The sequence below is a fragment of the Dipteris shenzhenensis genome, chromosome 29, assembly GCF_047967505.1.
Source record: "Dipteris shenzhenensis isolate YYH24624 ecotype China chromosome 29, Dip_SZ_1.0, whole genome shotgun sequence".
NCBI classification, from domain to species: Eukaryota; Viridiplantae; Streptophyta; class Polypodiopsida; order Gleicheniales; family Dipteridaceae; genus Dipteris; species Dipteris shenzhenensis.
Genome location: NC_141624.1, coordinates 18,858,283 through 18,880,216, shown reverse-complemented (window position 1 = coordinate 18,880,216; position 21,934 = coordinate 18,858,283). Strand labels below are relative to the sequence as shown.

Below are 21,934 nucleotides of genomic sequence, written 5' to 3'. Positions count from 1 at the left end.
CATAGGGTAAACCTAATCCTAATAAAAACATAAGTGAGTTTGTGGTGTGGCTCACTATCACTTCACACCCGCACTAGTGTGTCTCTCACTCTCACTCTCTTGCTCCCTTCCTCTACTCTTCCCCCTCTCAAACATTGCTGCACTTAATTCAGGCATGTCCGCATCCAACGTAAACATCCTGCCCTTCTTCTTTCCTTTTGTTATCAAGCGACCGTTATTTTTCATATCCTCAACAAAGCATCCATGAGGATTAAATCTGACCTGCAAGCCCTGCTCAACCATTTGACCAACAGAAACCAGGTTCTTGGTGATATTCGGGACATGAAATACATCAGACATGTATTTCTTTTTCCCATCCTGCATAGACAAAGGAATTTTACCAATCTGCACAATAGGATGTGCAGTATCATCACCAGTCTCCACAAATCCTGGTTTTTCCATTTTCCTTGCATCCCGCATCCATTCTGCATGACCTGTCATGTGGTTTGACGCACCTGAGTCAACATACCACACATCATTTCGTTCTTCTGCACTTGTCAGAGAATTGGTCATGTGCTGTACCATAAATAGCTGTCATCACCCTGTCTACTAGAAGATGCATAATTGCCTTGCTGCAATTTTCCATTCATAATGTCATTCTGCTTTTTGTAGCAGTCTTTAGTCATATGACCCATTTTACCACAGTAGTAGCATTCAACATTGCTGTTTGCATTTTGGCCTCTCTGCCATCCACCACGGCCTCTTTGGCTCCCCCTGCCTCTAGAGTTACCACGTCCTCCTCCATAGGACTGGTTTTCTTGAGTTTGCTGCATATTTTGATTTCTATCACGGCCTCCGGATCGGCCTCCTCTACCTCTGCCTCTACCTCTTCTAGCATTTGAGTAGAAGACAGTTTCTTTTGAAGTTCCTCCTGAAGAAGATGCACCACCATTTCTCTGCTCTTCAGAAATTAGAAGAGCAAACAACTCTTCAGAAATTAGAAGAGCAAACAACTCCTCAAAATCAGGAAATTTTTCACGGACTGCAATGGATGTCCGGAACTGTGCATAATCCTTTCCTAGACCATTCAAGGTTACAGAAACTAGATCATCATCTTCCACTGGCGACCCAATGGAAGCAAGTGCATCTGCAATTTCTTCACCTTCATGTGGTAGTCATTGATGCTTATATTTTCTCTCTGAACATTGTGCAACTCCTGCTTGAGCTGCATTTTCCTGGCTTGCGTGTTTGTGCTGTACATTTTTGTCAAAGTATCCCATGCCTCCTTTGGCGTACTTGCATCGTGAATATGCACAATCATAGAATCCGAAGTACTGATAGAAAGCCAGTACATAACTTTTCTAGCTCTCTCATGCCATACTTTAAATGCCTGCATTTCCTGTTGATTGGGAACATTAGAAAGAACTGGTTCTTCTTCATTTCCTGTAATGAACTCCCAATAGCCTTTTCCCATAACAAAATTCGTCATTCTAAACTTCCATGCCTGGAAGTTGTTCTTGTCAAGCTTTTCAGTGACAATCTGTGAAAGAGAATCAGACGCCATTACAGAACACTGCAAAATATTCTGTCATTGCAAAAAACACAGCTTTTGCCTCACACGGGCAGATCTGTAAAACTGACAAAAGTGGTATTTGACCACACAGTCACTTCCTAGTGACGATTTTGCATCAACAGGCAACAAGGATGATTTTGCAACTCCCAATATCTCTGCGCACAGGCATACGATGCAATTTCTGCGGCAACTTTTCACCAACCTGCAGAGCAGTGGTCGCACAGTAAAAATCGGGCCTTTTTTTGAGTGCCCGCGAGGAACTTCCGCCTTCAAAACGGGCCCCAAAATGGCCTCGAATCAGAAAAATAAAGTCACCGAGGGTTGCGTCCTCACCCGCAGCATATATTGCTCTCTCGCCACACCGCGAAGGGCGTCGCAATCTGAGACAGTGCACTCTTGCACTTCCGGCTGTGCTACCTGCAGAGATTTGCTCCCAAACTCGAAAAAGGAAAGCAACACTGGTCCTCTTACCAGGACACCGCGAACTTGGTTTGCTTTCTTGAGCTCCTTACCACGAACCAGGCTCTGATACCATGTGAAGATAGTGGGAGAGAGGGAAGTAGTCTCACTTGTGGCTTTCTCACATACACGATGGGGGAATACACACAAAGGTGGAGGCTGCTCTTCTTAGTTGTGAAAGCCAAAAGAACTCTAGTACAAAGAAATAAAAGAAGCCTATATGTGGGTCTCAAACCAAACTCAGCTAACTAAGGTAGCATACTAACTGAGCCACGAACTAGAGTAGATAAGGATAGCTGTCATCCAGCTATTATTCATGGGCGATGTACCAACCGCATCTGCAGCTAACAAGTCGGTGACATAAATGCACAACGGTCACCCTGGCATATCACGAGTGGAGCTCGATATCTCAACATGAAGCGTTACCTCCAGCGGTAAAGGATAGGAGTCCAGGATCTCTAGATAATTTCAGTGTCCCAACCTCCAGAAGTTGCAATAAGGGACGCCCATGCTGGAGGTTGGGAGCTACTGACTGGGAGGACGAGTCCCGTCCCTCTGGCTCCCTCCCCGAATGGGCTTGATGCTGCGATGAGGGAGCAGAAGGGGACGTCGTCTTACCCTTGCTTGCTGGCAGGGGTGTCGAAAAAGGGGAGGGGAGGGGAGGGAGGCTGAGGAATCTGCTATGGAGGTAGGGAGGGAGGAGCGGAAGGGGCGGGTGGTGAGAGTGATCATAGCAGGAGGGGCGCAGGGGGAAGGAGGGAGCGGGGGAACCCAAGGGAGGGGAGTGGGGGGGAATAGGAGGAGGAATCTGGAGGGGAGGGGGAGGGGGGGGAATAGGAGCAACCTCAGACTCCCATGTTGATCGGGCTCGTCGGGGCTCTAGATCCACTCCTCCTCAGCCACTGCCTGGCTATCGTCCCCCATTGCCTCATCAGGAACTAATGGGGCTCGCTGCTGATGCAGGGTGGATGCGGTTGCTGAACCTCCATCACGGGAGAATCATCTGGCTGGGCGGTGGCCCCTCCCACTGGGGGAGGTGGATCTCCACGTAAGGGCTCTTGCTATTGCTGCTCCTCCTCAGGTGCCTTGTGGACAACCCTGTCTCTCTCTCTCTCTACGTTTGGCCCTCTGCTTGCGGCGCTTGTGAGCCTGTTTGCTTGGTTTTTTTCTCTTTTTAACCTGGGTGGTCCAGTCCCCTTCTGAGGGGGTCACTCAGGGGGTCTGAGAATCTTGTTGCTCATGTCTGAGGGGGTGCTGGACTCTGGTCTGTTGACTCGTCCTGCTCTGCGGGGGTGGGGGGGGAGGCGCTCAACCGTGGCCACGGGGGCAATCTTTGGCTAGGTGAGCCATCTGTCTGCACCGAAGACACTGGCTTGGTAACCCATGGGCCATAAATCTCCACTCGCTGGCGAAGTGTGCCTCCTTCGAGAGGGTCTTTAGGAGGATCAACTCTGGGAGGGACTTTGGGCTCTCAACCACGAGTCTGATCGTGGGGACCCCATCATCTGCTACAACTGAGGCAGTCGAGGTGCCAAATGCTCGACCAATGGAGGGGAGGATGGCTCAATACTCCTTTGGGAGTCCCGGAAAGTGGAGCGTATCCGAAAAACGGGGAACATGGTGTGTCGTGTCCATGTCCTCCACTGTAAAGCCATGGTACCACGGAAAGAGGTACACTAGATGCGGGCCAAGGAGAATGGGGCTCTGCTCCATGAGTGTTGAGACCGTGTCGGGGACCTTAGCTGGATGAGGAATACGCCTCTTCCATAGATGGTGACCTCTTGGATGTGGTCGCCCTCTAATGCTAAGCTCGGCTGGATCCACTCTCGCACCTGTTTCCGTGTAGGTGTGAGCCCGATGTACCTGTTGCTTGTCAGCTGGCGAAAGAAGAACCTTAACGGCTGTGGGATTCGAGGTTGCTACCATAGAGCCCCTCTGGCCAAACCAAGGGTCACCACCAAGATTTTTTCGCCTTAACAAGCACAAATGCTCCCGCTGCAGGGAGGAAGAGGAGAAAAAAGGGGGGGTGAGGAAGAAGGACGTCCGAGGGGGAGGCGAAAGCGAGGCGAAGAGGCGGAGGAGAGAGGTGGAGAGGGCGGAAGGGAATGTAAAAGGAAAGAAAGGGAAGGAGAGAAAGAGCGAGAAGAGAAGGAGGGAGTGAAGGAGCTGAGAGGAGGCGGGGGAAGAGAGCCTACGGGGGAGGAAAGAGGGGGGGAGAAGAGGGCAGGAGAGGCGGAAGGGAAAGAAGACGGGGGAGGCAAGATGGCGGGTGGAGGCGAGATGGCGGGGGAGGCAAGGGAGGCGAGATGGCGGAGCGGATGGGCTAGATGGCAGGGAAGGCGGGGAGGAGGAAGGGCGGAGTGCGGAGGCAGAGGAGCAGCACGGGAGGGGCTGCGGAGGAGCTGCGATGGGCAGCGGGACAGCCAGGAGGTAGTGGGGCAGCAGGTCGGCCCTCACGGTGCAGCTGGTTTCTTGTTTTTCTTGTTGACGTCATTCATGTGGTTTTTGACTAACATCACTTTGCAACCTAGAGGCTTGGAATTCTAAATGCTTTCTTTCTTTCTCTTGCAAGGTGCATTTGTACTTTTGGAAGGGTTGTTTTCAAATAGGTGTTGTTTTCAACTATTGAACATATATTATTTCTACTTTGAATGGGTGAGTTAGACATGATCTTTGTTCTAGAGAAACTTTTTGAGCTTTTTTGTCGAGCATGTTGATGTGATCCTTGTACGTTGGTTGGGTGTGTCACATGTGATCTTTGTTATTGCTTAGAGTTAATTGTTGTGGCCTGTGCATTCATTAAGTTACATGAGATGCATTGACAATGGTACTTCTTTTTGTGCCTTTTCTTGCGATAGGATCTGGAAAGACTGCTGCTTTTGTGTTGCCGATGTTGACGTACATTTCAAAGTTACCGCCGATGACAGAGGAGATTGAGGCAGAAGGTAATGCCTTTGCCACTTACTAGAATTTCATTTCATATTTTGTGATGATTGCTTATCTTAACAATTATATCTTTTTGTTGTAGGACCCTATGCAGTTGTCATGGCACCCACAAGGGAGCTGGCCCAACAAATTGAAGAGGAGACTGTGAAGTTTGCACATTATTTGGTATTATATTATAGAAGCCCTCCTTTCAATTGGAAGAGATGAAGGACAATCTCTTAAAGTTTTGTGCACATGCTCTACATCTACTTTCTCAATTAAAGTAACTATTTTCAATGGTTATAGTTTTTGTGACAACCTTGATGTCTGCTCAATACTCATCATTGTACGGATGTTAATGTGACCTCAAGTAATAAATTGACCATCTAAGGACCTCTTATATTTTGCGCATTGAAAATTGTTGCTGTGTAATGCAGAGTTGTATCAAAGATGATTCCATCGATGAGGACGTCTTCCATATTGCATATTAAAAATTAAATTCGGGGTTGTATTAAAACTTTGTGTTGTCCATGGTCATGTTTTACAAAGGACTATTGAACTATTTGACAGATTATATTAAATATGAAAACATGTCTAGGAAAGATTTATCCCTGCTGATCACATAAAGTAGAGATGTGACCCTCTCTAGGTATGTCCTCAGCCTGCCCACTCTCAACGCGAAGTCGGTGTGATGAGACACGGAACTGCCCTGTTCGAGATCCTCAACGAGTGGGAGAGGTGGATCCGTGTATATCTTGGTGGGTCAATGAAGCCCTCCTCTGAAATTTGCAAGCAGTGGTTCTCGTAGAAGCCATGCTTCACAAAAGCTCGCTGGGTGCCAACCAGGTCCTAAATGTATAGTTGTGAGAGATCCTCTTGGATAACCTATCCAAAATTCACCTCGTGATATGTGAGCATGATAGAGGGGGCCTCAATGTTATACTGAAAGGGAGGTAATATGTGCATGTGGAGCCCAAACTCTCAAGCCATTTTCTGGGTACGTGCATACGAACAACACTGATCGCCCTCAGCTGTGAAATCCATGGATGAAGATAGGGCCAGCCATGGTAACTTACATTGGCCATGTTAAGCCTGCGGTGTAAGAAACATAATTCTTGACACGATAAGCGTAAAGTGATAACGTGGATTGCTGCACCAAGCTGTAGTGGGGATGCTCCGAACTCAGCTAGGGCTATCCTGATGGCTTATTGCAGATCATTCGTGAAAGCAAGAGATTCTGATTATTTCCACTTGAGCCCAATCTATCTGGCCCTGACAGGGGCTACCCACTAGGCGTACCAAGGAGTCAATGAGAAGATACTTGGACCGGGGATCCTAGAAATGAGAGTGAAAGGAGTGTCGCTACCCCAAAGCATAAATAGGATGCAACAATCTCCATGAGTAATCCATCTAGTGTGAAATGCTCTGTGCATGGATGCTCTAGTTGTATTGAAGATCATGACCTTGGTTTATGAAGGTTCGACCTTCAAGTCATGTGTCTTGTAGAAGGTATGAAGTGCATCCAAGTGTCACTAAAGGCCCTCTGCTTAGGATTAGAGCAAGACAACATCATCTGCATATAGGAGGATGTGGATCGAGGATCCAACGAGAGAGCAACTTGCCCCCCCAGAATCCCAATGCGAGTCTCGACCTTGTCTATATAGCGACCAAACAAGGTTGGTGATAATGGACAACGTTGTTTGACCCCAATAGTGGCCATATTCTCCTTTGTCCTCCGTGCACTTGTGCCAACCCTACTTGACTCCTTCATAAAGTGCCATGACTGCCTAGATGATTAGTTGATCATACCCCAACTCCTTGATGAGGCAAGCTCTCAGCATTGTGTCGAAAGCTGCAAAGATCCAACAAAGCAGCAATAAGCCCTCTGTCTCCTTGCTCTATCCTCCTCAATGACACCTAAGTGTGAGTATGTGGTCTAGAGTCTGTGATCGGTCTAGATGATTGCATGTCCCCTGGCTCTGAGCCCCTTGAGCTTTGCAAACAGGCTTATCATTGTGTTGAGCACTCATTCATAGATCTTGGACATTACATGTCCAACCATAATGGTCTTGTAGTTTTTCAGGTTTATGGGATCCCTTGCCTTGTGTATGAGTCAATGGTATTAAGAGTTTAGGTGTGAGGGAAACTGGTGTAAACCGCATCGTTAAAAAGCTTTGCTAAGATCGATAGTACTATTCCATATGCAACGAATTCAGTACATAGGCTCTCATCTTCCATTGTGAAGCTTCAGAGCTGCATATTTGACACCACCAGCTGTGAAAAGTGTGCAGAATGTAGGACGTGGTGAGTGTGAGAGATTAGGTGCTGGCTGGTCAGGACATCATATGGGATGCGTGCGTAAGAGTGCCAAGAGTGGTGTGTATGTGAGACAAGATGGGGCTCATTGCTCAATAAACTTATGCCATAAGTCCTTAGAGTTGTTACTAGAAAAAATGTTTATTAACTCTTCCTCGTTTTAGTAGCGAATGAAAGCCTGCTTTTTTTGGCGTACCAAACGACAGTTTCACGTATCGTCTCTACCTAACTCGAAAGGTGATGCTTAATCTCGAACCCGAGTTGACAGCATACAGCCTTACACTCATCATTGTACCAGTTGTTACAGGCTATTGAGCCAAGAGGTAGTAGGTGAGTGAAATAGGTGGTGTGCATGAAAGTGTGCAGGGCAGCTCCATGGAGAGACTGGGTGGTATATTTGTTGGGTTAATGAGGAAAATGCAGGTTGTAGTGAATTTAAACGATTCGTTGCGAATCCTAGGAATGGCGAATCGTGCTATGGTCCATTTGATCATAGGTATCGATGTATATGAGTAATGTGAAAAGGTGTGCGGAGTACTCAACAGCACAATGATAAGGCCATCCATTAGGGGATATTTGGACTCAAAAAGGGCCTCACAACGATTCGATTAGGAAAGTAGTGAATTTTTTAATCCTGAAATTAAAAGGACATGATAAGATGCAATTAATGGGAAGGTCTACAATTATTAAAGAGATGTATAATGTGTCAGAATGTCAACTTTGTTTCTTTCATCTAACAAAATGTACATGTGGATGGTTTATATGTATTAGCACTTGATCCAATGGTGCATGATGATTGGGTTGGTGATCCATTGGATCATCCAAGCCAATCTAAAGTTGTGCATTTTCCAATTTCCGATCCCATTTCCTTCCTAGGGCACATGTGAGGTGCAATGAGCATGGTGCTATCCCTCATTGAGAAAGAATTATATACAATGAGTTTTTGGGGCTATACTCACAGCCTACCATTTCCCCTTTCTAAGAGAACTACTTCAATTCTAATTCCTAGAACTATTCCAAAGACCTGGCTCATCATGGGTGTACCTTGGAGGGCAAAATGATAAGGCTATTTGTTAGGGGACATGTGGACTCAAAAGGCATCATAAGGATTTGATTAGGAAATTGGTGAATCCTTTAATCCTCGAATTAAAGGTGCATGCCCGCCAATTCAAGTGGTGAACCTTTTGCGCGGGCGCCATGTACAAGATGTGATCTAAAGGTGCACGTTAAAGCACCTCTTCTCCACCATTTGATCCTATTCCCATCCAAGGTGCTTATTCCTCACCATAAGATCAAGTGCTCTATCTAAGAGCTTACAAGCCTGCCTTTTTACAACCATAGGAGATAGAGTAGATCCAATGGACCACTCAACAAGTAGTTTTGGATGTGAGGCAGCCACCATTAGCATTTGCTTCAAGATGGAGAATTGCGTGGGTGTCACGAGCAAGCCCACCACGATCACATTTGGACCATTGGATCATTGCAAAGACCCAATATATGGGACACAACTACATCAAGATGCAAGGGGGAGTGCCACATACCACACTCTTAATGGTTAAGATCAACATGAATCATCCTCAAGCATCCACCTTGATACCCTTGGATGATCCAATGACCATGGTTCCTTTTGAAGTCCTTTACACATCAAAATAGAGGTCAAATAGATGGCAAGTTGTCCCACCAATCAGGAGGAGGTTCAATGTCCTCCAAATTTCAAATGCCCAGGCTTTCCTATTGGCCAGTTCCCTAATCTCACATATTAATGGGGTGCTTACATACTTAATCCAAGAGGCCCTTTTTTCATAGGTTTGTGAACATAACATGTTAATTTGATTAGTCAAATTATGCCTTATTAATCATTTTGAGCCATGTGTAAATAGATGAATGATTAATACTTGGGTCAACAGTGATTTTGTTGAATTTTAACCAAGCTTGATTAAGGCCGGATTTTTATTTGTGAAGAAGATTTCCGTAATCTTTAATAGAGTCTCCATTGACTCGCCATGAGGATTAAAAAGTTAAACAGTCCAAGTGCGTATATTGTCTTCTATTAACCAAAATTTCCTTCCACTTTGTGATAGGATATTCGGGTTGTTTCTGTTGTTGGAGGCCAGTCTATCGAAGAACAAGGTTTCAAGCTTCGCCAGGTTGCTTCTTTTCTGATAAAGCATATACTAAAGGTTTTGGGCTTATCTTTTAGCTATTATCATAGCAGCTGAGAAGTACCTTGGGGCCCAAATTTCTGGGTTTTAATGCACTTTTTGGAATAGCCATTTGCATACTTTTCTAGTTACTCATTGGTTAAGGTAGGTCTGGTGTTGTGATTTCTTGGGATATGACAACGAATGCAGGTTTTCAAATTAGAAAAGAGGTTGTTAAGATCAGATGCTTACATCACCTCTGATATAATGTGTTGCAATGTTTTCAGGGATGTGAGATTGTCATAGCTACACCTGGACGATTGCTTGATTGTTTAGAGAGAAGGTAATTTTGACTTCAATGCATATACATTTTATTTATTGATGCATTGTTTAGAGTTAAAGGATGACATTAAATTTGTTAAGACTTTCAGCATTGTCAATCAAAAGATCCTAGATAGGCCTCGAAAGGCCCAGCTCATTGTTTTAATTTACTGATGAGGTTTTCAAGGAATTAGATAAAAATGACATGTCTTTGCATTGTTAAAGGGTTTGGCATACTTACGGTTTCTATGCTTCAAGACGAGATGCTTGATGAATACAATGCATTGTTTGATGTCATTATGTACCCATCCTATCATCCATGGTATGACGTGTTGAATGGTCTCCAAACAAGCAGTATTTAGAATCTGCAATTCTAAAAGACTGAAGAGGCATATGACAGATTTCATAAGGGCAAATGCCTCCTAAATCTATGAGAATATGCCATGTCTGTTTTTTATTTCGAAATCTACATCTTCACAATCCATGTGTTTGTCATTCTCTTATTTTTCAGGTTTTCTTACCTTCCCCACCACCGCTCTGCCGCTGGATCACGGCCTCTTTCCTTTTTTGAAGAAATAAAAATAGGCTCATGTCTCAGCCTCAAAAACTTTAGATGCGTTTGATGGGCATACCATACCTCACCTCTAGTGAGCCTCTCTAATGAATTTGTATAGCTATGCACAATGTTTTCCTGCAGAGTAGACAGCCATATTGAGATGCGTGTTATGCTGTTAAGAGGATAGGTTTTTGTAGGCCATCTTCTGGTGGTTCTAGTGATGCCCTAGATGCCATGGTATGTGCCTTGTAGGCATAGATATAGGCACTTGTAGTTTTAGTGCCTTTTAGGCCACTTAGGACACTTAGTCCTATGTGACACCTAGGACACTTAGTCCTAGGCTCTAGGTACACTCTTTCTTTTCTCAACACTAGTTGACGTGACGGCGTTTCTTCATTGACCCTTGTACCTTGTACGTGCTCTCTTTCATCTAACGGTCCTACAGTGGTATCAGAGCTCGGATCTGCTTCCTGTCCCTGAACCTTCACTGCTCCCTGTGCCCCTTTTTTGTACCATTCGTACAATTGTACAGACGTCCGTACATATATGTACAGATTCCGTATGTTTCCTCCAACTGCTGTCCAAGGCTTCTAGAGTTCTTTCGTCGCCACAAAGTGCCTCATTGCTGTTCCCAGGCTGAGGCGACTGCTTGTAGGCTCCAGCTGCAGCATTTTCGAGGTCCTCCACAGTACCCGTGGCCATCTGTCGTCACTTTTGTACTGCAGTTCCAGGTGCCTAGCTCCTGTGACCTCTCCACAGTCATCTGCAGGAGACGTTCTGCTATCGCGATCTGTTTAGAGCCCTCCAAAAGAGACACCTGCAGCCACGCACTCAGTTCGAGGTGTCTGAGGGCTGTTCCAGCTGCGCTCCAGCTGTCTCTTGTACTTCATCCTGCTGCAGCAGCTTCGTGGTCTGTTATACTCTACCTACAGAGGTCTTTTGAGTCTCAGTTCTAAGCTCAGAGGACTAGAATCTGATTCACAAGCGACACTTGCAGTCTTTTACTGTTTTTTGACAGTTTTTACTGTCAAACCCTAATTTCCAACAGAAAATTTAGGGCTTTTGACATCTGAACCTTGAACCTGTCAATACAATACTTTGGACAAGGTTGACAACTGAAATCCTTCCAAAAAAAAATAAATTGAAGTTTTCAGTTAATTTCAGGTTCAGGACTGTCACATTGCGCCACATCATCGACCTCAAACTAGGTTTTACCAGTGGAGGTATGAACTGCATTAGTGTATGCAAACTCCAGGAGCGGAGGGTACTTTTCCCAATCTGATTTTTCATCAGTCACGTAGCATATGAAAAGGTCTAGCACAGTTGAATTTGCTACTTCACTTTGACCATCTGTCTGGGGATGGAAAGAAGAAGAAAAATTCAGATTTGTTGCCATATTATCAAATAGGCTTTCCAGAAAAGGCTACTCATTCTAGGGTCTCGGTCACTAACAATGAACTTAGGCATACCGTGGTGCTTGAAAATCTGAACCAGGAAAGATTTAGCCATATGATCTGCCTTTGGTTGGATAATTGTATCAAAGGAAGGAAACTTGTGGTTTGAAGCAATAACTATAAATTGGAAGTGTGGTTAATCCATTCCATGGGCACCGTTTTTTGTAATGACAAGGGTCAATGACATGCCAGCTGCTGAAGTCTGTGTTGGACAGTAACCCCTGTCAAATGGTTATTTCCTGAAAGAGCAGTCTTTATAACACCCATCATATTGTTACCTTTGTGACCTTCCTAATTGCAGAGACAGGCAGTAAATACAAGGATGCATGTGTGTTTACATATTTTTACAATGTAAATGCACCTATGCTTGCTTGTGTACAAAGGTTTGCTTACACGTGCCATCACAATGTAAGCATGCATATAAATGTGAACATCCACACATGTACATGCATGTTCACATTGCCCCTGTATAACCACACATATGAATTCCTGCAAAGCCAACCCCCTTCTCCCCGGGTATCCCTCCCTCAGCAGGTCAATGACATACTGCCTACTGAAGGTCTGTGTTGGATGATTACACCCTGTGAAATGGCTATTTTCTGAGCTGACAGTCATTATGACTCATATTGTTACCTTTGTGACCTGTCTGATTGCAGGGGCAGGCAGTAGCTACAAGGATACATGTGTGTTTATATACCTATTATTTACAATGTAAATACACCTGTGCTTGCTTGTGTACAAATGTTTGTTTACCTCTGTGCCTCATAAAATGTAAGCATGCACATCAATGTGCACATCCATATGCCCCCCCCCCCCCCCCCCCCCAAAAAAAAAAAAAAAAAACCAACAATTTCGCACCCACGCTTTTGCACACATGTCCATGATATGTCCTGCATTTATGTATCCTCATTTTTCTGTTCACCCATCCACACCCACGGTTTTGCACACACATGATATGTCCTGCATTTATGTATCCTTGTATGTGTGCACACTGTTCTTTTGAAGACTAGAACATGTATTTTGAGGGATTGAGAGACGACACTTGGTTGCAGATATGCAGTCCTGAATCAGTGCAATTATGTAGTTTTGGACGAGGCAGATCGAATGATTGACATGGGTTTTGAGCCACAGGTCAGACATTTGCTGCATTATGCACTGAGTACTCTGTCTAGAGGCTAATCTTATTGGTAACCTATGTGGTACACTCTTACTGGTTAAGGCTGATGCTTTGTGGTTTAATTTTTGCAATGCATGTGGAGGTTGAAAAGTATGGATTCTTGCTTCAAAAAGTGCTGTGTGATGGACCTTTATCCAAGTGTTCCTGTAATGGCAGGTTGTTGGAGTTCTTGATGCCATGCCCTCAAGCAACCTGAAGCCAGAAAATGAGGAGGAGGCAAGAATATCTTTTTTTAATGCCTGTTTATATATCTCTCAAAGGTTCTTTTGGAGAAATATAGTCATCAATGGAGAATATATGTGTGATGCAGGAGCTTGATGAGAGAAAAATATACAGAACCACATACATGTTTAGTGCGACCATGCCCCCGGCAGTAGAACGGTTGGCGCGCAAATATTTAAGGAATCCAGTGGTGGTAAGTATTGATCTATTTTCAAAGAGAGAGAGAGAGAGAGAGAGAGAGAGAGAGAGAGAGAGAGCGCAATTCTGAAATGTTAGCTTGGAAGGGGCCCACCACAAGCCCATTTAGTCCAACAGTAACCTGTTGTCTAGCTGCTCATAGGGCCACGTGGTACAATTTCACTAAGGGCCCTTCCGAGCTAACTGTTATGCAGCGTGGTTTTACAGTTTAGATTCTTCGGCAAAGGGGTTCAAATGTAGGACGCTTCATGATTTTCAGCAACTCTTATTTTAATATATGAAGAATGTGGAATATATGCAGACCTGATTATTATGTAAAGAGTTAGGATGCATCAGACACGTGTGGCAAAGAAATGCATGCTAAATGAATCAATTGTCTCCTAGGTTACGATTGGTACAGCAGGCAAGGCAACTGATCTTATCACACAACACGTGATCATGATTAAAGAGACGGAAAAACTAGACAGGTGAGACCTACACTTTTTCTAGTTTTTTAATGTTCCTGGAGGAAGGTTTTGTGGTTGTAGCTGAAGTAAAAATGACTTTTTTAAATGCCGAGTATGAATAAATTTAAAAAGTATTGATTTGGTACGTTTTCTGAGAATGGCTTAAAATTGCAAAAGGTGATCCACTGTTTTCTGTTACATATCAACTTATTTTGGAGTAAGACTTGTTTTAGTTCAATTTTTACAAAAGGTGTGCTGCAAAGAACTCCATCGCTGAAGAATGGGAACAACTGAGAGACAGCTGATATTCTCCAAACCTGATTTCTATTGCCATACTGCTTCATACGGCATTGCTGCTGCAGAAAGAAGGCAGGCTGTGTTACAAATTAGGTCCAGCCCTTTTTCCTAGTAATACTGACTTTCCCAATCCTTTTTCAATTTCAAGTGAATAAGAGCTCAGTGAGGAAGCAAGAGGTTACCCCTTAACTACATCTGGATTATATGGTTCAAGAAAAACCTACCAACTCTTCCTTGATTAAGTACTACTACCAACTTGTAGCATGATTTTTTGATTTGATGGGGACAGATATTGAATCCAATGGGTTGGCGCACATGGAGTGTAGACATTAAGGGCTTAGTTACCCAAGAGATTCCAGAATCTCTTGAAACCCAGATGGCAGTTATGCTTGGGTATTGTTGAGAACATAGGCGCAGCTTTGCTTACTAAGTTTTGCTTACTGCCTGCCATGTCAGCCTGACTGCCACATCAGCCTGTTAGAGGTCATCTCGTGATGTCAACGTAGAGAGAGAGGGCCTTGCTTGTGGGTGTGCCTGCCCAGTGAGAGGCTAGCATAGATGAGCGAGGGCCTGTGCTGTGGGTGTGCCTGCTCCCTGTGAGGATAGGTTTCACCCTGTGTTGGCCTGTATTCATGCCATAGTGGCTGGCCATGTGGAGGCTGTTCAGGTCCTCTGATGTGCTGCCACGTGGCAGCCCCTTTGAGGCACCTAGGAAGTCGTCTCCCTTGTGAGCAAGTTGGCTGGAGGGCAGATGGCTGTGCAGATGTGGGAGCATGAGCCCCCCCCCCCCCAAATGGCGGGAGGCACACCCAGTCCTAGTGGCTGAAAATGGCGGGGAGAGGGAGTGCTCGATGGAGGGGGATGAAGGCGGGGCTGTAGGTCGGGGCGGAGGAGAATGGATGAGGGTGGAGGAGAATGGAAGAGGGTGGAGTGGCATAGGTGCTGCGACGGGGGGGAGGGGGCAGCTAGGTGATGCCACGGGATAGGATAGGGCGGGGAGGGCTGAGGGGTGGCGAAGCTAGGTGGAGGTAGGCTGAGGGTAGGCGGGGGAGGGCTGAGGGGTGGCAGGGCTAGGCTGAGGGTGGTGCTGCGCGGGCGGATGGGTGGAGCCACCAGCGGGAGGGAGGAGCTGCCGGGGAGATGGAGGCAGCGGGAGGGCGGAGCAGCCAGTGAGAGGGAGGAGCTGCGGGGAGGAGCTAGGAGGGCGGAGCAGGCAGCGGGAGAGGAGATAGTGGAATACGGGGGTCATGGGGTGTGGCTGTCCTTTTCAGAGCACATCTAAGACCACTCATATCGATGATCCGGAGAGAGGAACACACACGACATATGTGGGTGTGAGTTCAGCTATGAGATACTCGCCCGATCTTCATTGCAGTGTGTTACTTCCCCCCAGACACATCACCTTATGCACGAGAGGTCGCCACTGACGGGCACAACCCATATGAGACTATTCATGATGACATCACATAGCTCTCTAAACAAGGGGACACTCTCTCCTCCTTGGTGACTTCAATGCACGTACTGGGAACAGACAGGTTGGCTTGTTAGATTTCGATGAGGATTTCCTCATAGTACCGGAGATGGATGTAGTAGAGGTGGAGATCGTGAGGCAGACAGCAAATGCGGATGCACCAGTGACAACATATGGGAGGCATCTACTCGAGTTGGGGGCTATCCATGACTTGATCATATATAGCGGTCTCCGAAGATGGCCATCATCTGGTGGGCTCACTTGTTTCCCACATGGTACTTGCTCGGCCCACTAGCCTTTGCCCCATGGCTACATAATTTTACTGTGCCTCCTCCACTCAGGGCCGACCACTCATACCTTGCCTTCTGTATATCGGTCACCATGCCAGCCATGAGGAGGGCCCCCCTGCCACTCACTCGGATTCAGATCCATTTTGATCGTACTCTTGACATGTGGCTTTTGAGCTTCTAGTACCACTTGGAGAGGGAATGAACCTTGCACATGCATCAGATATCCTTGTCTCAGTGATACAAGATGTTGCCACCAAATCCTTCCCCACGGCACAATCTTCACGTGACCTAGATGGGAAGATGCCCCAAAACCCCTTGTTCGACGATGAGTGTAGAGAGATGAGAGCCCACCTTACATGCAAGTGAGCATTGGGACACTTGACTTCACCAGAGGCACAACGGATCTCACACCGAGTGACACGGCGTAAAAAGCGAGCTTTCCTCATACACAGGATGGATGAGGTGATTAGATCCTTTGGCGGAGGAGATCCTACTATGCAATGGGGGCTCTTGTTGGAGGGGAAGTTGCCCATCCCCATCACAGATCCAACAGTCTGGCATACATATGCATGCTTTCTATATGATGTCCCAGGCCGGGCACCACCTAATATGTCCTCTATGCCCAGACCCACTACGTATCATTTGTTTACTACGCAGAATGTATGGGCTGCCCTTCTCCGACTTCATAACCGGAGATCACTAGATCATGAGGGTCTACGCACCGAGCACTTTGCACGTGGACAGGAGATCTTAACCCCGATCCTAGAACAATTGTTCAACCATGCCGTATGCCATGGCTTCTCGCCTACCTGGAGCACTACCACCATAGTACTGATACACAAGGCAGGTGATCCCATGGACACTGGGGACTACCACACTCTTATGATTGGCCACACTTTGGCTAAGGGAGACATCACTCCACCTTGGACCACATTTTCACCTTGAGGGCTATTATTGAGGAGGCGAAGTCGAGGCATTAGAAAGTCTGCATTTGCTTCGTAGACTTTCGTAAGCCATTTGATACTGTCCCACGTTCTCGCCTGATCAAAAGGTTACAGGAGTTGCAGCTTCTAGAGATCATGATTTAGGTGGTCATGAGTCTATATGAGTCCGTCAGAGGGAAGGTACGTGCCCCAGGAGGCCTATCAGATTGGGTTGAGAGCACTATCAGAGTAGAACAAGGCTGCCCCCTCTTACCGACTCTTTTCGGTCTCTATATCGACGAGATCACTTCTTTTGTCAATCACCTAGGGGGAGAGGGTTCGCTTTTGGCTGACTTTGTGCAGATATTGTTGTACGCAGATGACATAGTCCTCATATCATCCTCAGCAAAGGGATTGCAGAAACATCTAGAGGCTTTGGAGATGTCTGCAGAGAGAGAGACTTGACAGTTAACCTTGGGAAAACCAAGGTTATGATCTTCAACATCTCGCGAGCAGTATCGCGTCGCCATAGCTTCACATACCGTGACGAGCCTGTGGAGATAGTACAGTCTTACACATATTTGGAGGTAGTGTTCACCAGACCGGGTTTCACAACGTGCAAGTACGGCACGACTCACACTAGGACGGGGTGCTCTGGCCCGACTAGAGAGGTGATGCTTTCAGACACACTTTCCAGGACCATGTATGCAGCACCTTTTTGGGGGAGTGAGATTTCAGCGTCAGAGTGGAGGAGATTTGAGAGGCTACAGGTGATCATGGGATCTAGGATGATTCGGAGTAAGCCCTCAGTCTCCCATTAGATTATATAGGCAGAGTTCACCATGACCCCTCTCCAGGTTGATGCTATCTTTCAGGCAATGACGTTCCTACACATAGTCTGTGCCTTATCCTAGTGGTGATTACCGGTTAGCATTGGAGTCCTCCAAGTGACTAGCAGAGAGCGATGTTGATACAGCATGGTATGCACAGATATTTTCGTGGTTTGGTAGTCACGGCATTTAGATGGACAGATTTTCCCCCTTTCAGAACAACTTGGATGCACCACCCGAGATGATTCCACGAGATGAGATCAACCGTATCATATGGTTGGACCTCCTCTAGCTCCATACATCTAGGGCCTGGGGGGGAGAGGACTTCCCCACCAAGATCTAGTTTAACCATGACCACTTCATGAGGGTCTCGGAGCATGGTCTTGTCATCAGACCTCAGTATCTCGAGGATAGGAGAGTCTCACAGGCATTGAGGATCGCCATCGATCAGTTGTTGCGAGTCTCGTCACATCAGCTGAGGATTGAGGCAGGAAGAGCTGTGGGTATACCCAGAGAGCATAGGACTTGCACACTATGCTAGATGGAGGAGATCGAGAGAGAGGAGCACTTTCTATGTGTCTGCCCAGTCTATTATGAGATCCGAGGACGATATCACTACCTCTTCCAGGAGAGGTATGGCTTGGTCTACTTACACGGTTGATCCATTTTCCCGATCAGGTCTGTGTTGGGCTCTATCCGATTGAGATGTGACAACAGAGAGATATACTAATGCGACATACCTGAGAGCAACAGGGATTGAGGCCACAGGTCACCGAGATCGACAGCGCACAAACACTTATTACAGATTTCTATGCATTTGAGTCAGTTGCCGGCGAGGCTAAGGGAGAGGAGCTTGATGAGATGAGAGCATCATGGACTAGCAGTGGGAGTCTCCACCACGATGCTGCCAGACGAGAGACACGCGCTCCACATGCGACACGGAGAGGGCCACACATGATCGAGGTGCCGTCCATCTCAGCCCTCCTGAGAGGTGACCGCCAGAGACGAGGAGTCGCCCTTGATGTAGCCCTTCGGATACAAGGATTGAGGAGACCACGCCCTCCACCGCTTTGAGAGACAGCTCGACAGACACAGATATGAGAGCTTCTCACATCTCATCAGAGAGCCACCAGGTTACTTGGATATATGGAATCGGGGCATGTACTAGGAGCATTAGCTCTGAGCACCTGACACTGTCCTGATATTTTGGTACTTCTACTACTTTGTTCAGTAGCTTAGCACTTTAGCTTTCAGCAAGGGCCTTAGTGAACCCTTTGCTTCAGCCCTTAGTGGCTTGTATGAGTTACCTTTTGGCTTTGCATTTGTCTCATAGGCCCGTGAGGCCTCCCGCAGACGTGAATACATCTTTCTTTCTTTCTCTCTTACTTTTAGTTTTGTTTCACGTCTCTTTTAAACTCCTTTTTTCCATTTCTCCCTCTGTGTTTCGCTCATTGTACAAAAATTTTAATTTGTAAGATTGGATATCATATTTTTCTATTACCTTAGCAGGCATGCAAGTTGTATAAGAAATTTTGTCCTTTGTCCAAGTGGTGGCCAGCTATATTGTGCTTAAGTGAGTAATTTTGAAGAGTGTGTGTGCCCTAGCGACTACCTTATCAATCCTTGCAACTCCATGTGTGTGTCGAGTGTGTATTTGCGGTGTCTCTTGTCCTCTCTTTATTTTTGTTTTTGTCATGTTTTTTGTCTTTTTTACATTGCAGGTAATTTTCTCTAAAAGGATGTGTGTGAATTTCATCATATTGCAATGTTTAATGTGTTTACCTCCTCCTCGTTTCCTCCTTTGTTCTCTTTCTCTTTCCTTATTCTTCTTGGTGATATATTGGCTCTTTCTTGGACCAATGGCCTCTTGTGCAATTTGTTGAAGGGTTGTCAAACTGAGGACACACTAAGTAGGGATTCTAGCAACAAGCCATGGGCACTCAACTGCTCTCTAGTCGAAGTGTAGTGAGTAGCCTCTCTAGGGCCCCCCTGCTTGGTGACTTGGATTACTTGCCCTCAGGTGGGCCTGGTCACTACTGAAAATTTACACGATTTCAATAATGTTTTAATCTCATGAGGTATGTCGTTTATCACCCATTATTTTTCTCCAAATCGAAAACACATTGGAAAAGAGTATCGATTCTTAGTGAAACGCAAGAAACAACACTTAGTGAGACATTGGAAAGGAGTATCGATGCTTATTGAGACGCAAGAAACAACATTGGAAAAGAGTATCGATGCTTAGTGAGATGCAAGACAACACTCGTGAGCAGTGAGCACAGACTCTTAAGTACCTTGTACCGTAGTAACTATAGAGAATTCTGCATGAAACTCTTGGAGAAGATATGACCATGCACTCCAGATCCTTTGGAAGGCCTATGTTGACATCCTTACGACTTCCCAACCAGCCTATATGCAACTCGGAGGACATCCCCTGCCCTGTGAGCTTTACATTCTTCAGCTCAACATGCCTAAAAGAGGGCAACAAGAAATCCTATCCTCTTTGGTCTTTACATTGACGAGGTGGTTTTTTTGTGAACAGTTTGGTAGGAGAGGATCCATCACTAGCACAAACTCTTATCCCCATTTTTCTTTATGCTGATGCTTATGTGTTGTGCTCTCAGATAGCAAAGGGTTTGCAGTTGCATCTAGCAGCTTTATAGCATTTTATGATAGCCTTGGCATGAAGGTCAACCTTAATTTAAAAACTTTATGATCTTCAATGCTAGCGAGGCTCAGCTTTAGTATGATTCATTCACTCTTGCAAGCGAGCCGATTGAGATCGTCAGATCCTATGTATAATTGGGTTGCATCTTCACAGGATCTAGCCAAGGCATGTTTGACTAGAGGACACAAATAGCAAGGCTAGTGACAGTTTTTCCAAGGCTCAAGCGCTTCATCTAGATATTGATTTATTTCCAGACAGCCTCTCACGCATAGTACAGATAGGCATGATCAGCTCCAGACTTCATCTCACAGATTCTGGATTGAGGTAGGTGTGAGATTGCAGCTACATGACATCATAGAGATTCAAAAACCTTCTCCTTGACTCTTTGGTCTGACTAGCAAGTATGGCAGCTCTTGTCTATCAGAGATAGATTGGGCTCGAGTTGAGAGGCTTCAGGTTCTCATGCTTTCACTCAGTCCCACATCAGATAGTCTTGGTTGAGTTCGGAGCATCCCCCACTACAGCTCAACGCAATGATTTAGGTTATCACGTATCTCTACTACATTAGACAGTATGGGTCCTGCACCAGAGGGCGCGTAGGCTTTCTTAGTAGACCTTGTCCTCATCCATGGCACTGGCAATAGAGGGCGACCAGAGGCGTCAGTATGCACATACATGCAAATGGTTTGAGAGCCTTGGGCTTCACATAGACAGGCTACCTCCCTTTCAGTACAAAGTCGAGGCCCGCATCCAAGAGGATCTCTCAGAGTTACACACATTCAAGATTTGGTTGGCACCTCGAGAGCTCCGTGTGAAGCTCAGCTTTTACAGAGACCACTATCTACAGATTTCGGCTAAGGCCTTCATTGATCCGCCAACATACACATTGATCCACGTCCCCCACTCCTTGAGGATATCGATCGGGCTGTTCCACATGTCATCACATGGAATTTGTATTGAGAGTGGTCGGGCAGAGGGTATACCCAAAGATGGTTGAATCTACACCCTATGCGATCACCAGGAGATCGAGTTAGAGGAGCACCTCGCTTACAGATGCCCTGTGTACTATGTGTACTATGAGATGAGGGGCTGCTATCATTACCTCTTTAGGGATGTTTTCGGATCCCTATCTAGTCACCCAGTGTAGATAGGCTTGGCAGCCTTCATCTATGAGGATGTCCGACACAAGGAGCGGTTGCTCTAGGCACGTAGGCGAGATCAGGGTCCTCCCCTCAGAGCATGATCACTGAGTTTTTCCAGCCAGACAGCACCGACCAGTAGGACTCACAGAGACAACATATGCGAGGACTCGAGCCAAAGATACGATAGACTCGCTAGTGGGTTGAGGCATAGATCATATTAGGGGACCTTCCCTCTTGGGTGTATTCATCATGTGTGTTGATGCCCGCTTAGTGGCTCTACCCCTCAGCTCATTGTATCAGGTTCTTTTAGTCTCATAGACCCTTTGGTCTTGTGAAGACTTTTAACAAACTTCTTTCTTTCTCTCTAACGCTGGCCAATTGGTACATCCAACTAAGACGAGCAAAGGAAGCGTGTAGCAAATTTCAGACATGTTTTAGAGACACTGTGTTTTCAAATGGTATCCTAGTTAGGCCCATGCACAGCTCAGGTTACTCATGCCCAAGACATGATATAGGACGTATGACAGGAACTTGTTGACACATGGA

General features: G+C 46.0%; 1 protein-coding gene across 2 annotated transcripts in view; it reads left to right on the top strand.

The window, feature by feature from the left end:
* LOC147882532 (P-loop containing nucleoside triphosphate hydrolases superfamily protein) overlaps nucleotides 1-21,934 on the top strand; it is a 125,382-nt gene that overhangs the window by 56,153 nt on the left and 47,295 nt on the right. For both annotated transcript variants that reach the window (XM_087400409.1, XM_087400408.1), the window contains 8 exons: nucleotides 4,870-4,956; nucleotides 5,040-5,122; nucleotides 9,334-9,399; nucleotides 9,681-9,736; nucleotides 12,777-12,855; nucleotides 13,058-13,117; nucleotides 13,212-13,316; nucleotides 13,706-13,788. In XM_087400409.1, the coding sequence (XP_087256535.1) occupies nucleotides 4,870-4,956; nucleotides 5,040-5,122; nucleotides 9,334-9,399; nucleotides 9,681-9,736; nucleotides 12,777-12,855; nucleotides 13,058-13,117; nucleotides 13,212-13,316; nucleotides 13,706-13,788 (619 nt within the window). The remainder of the gene's footprint in view (nucleotides 1-4,869; nucleotides 4,957-5,039; nucleotides 5,123-9,333; nucleotides 9,400-9,680; nucleotides 9,737-12,776; nucleotides 12,856-13,057; nucleotides 13,118-13,211; nucleotides 13,317-13,705; nucleotides 13,789-21,934) is intronic.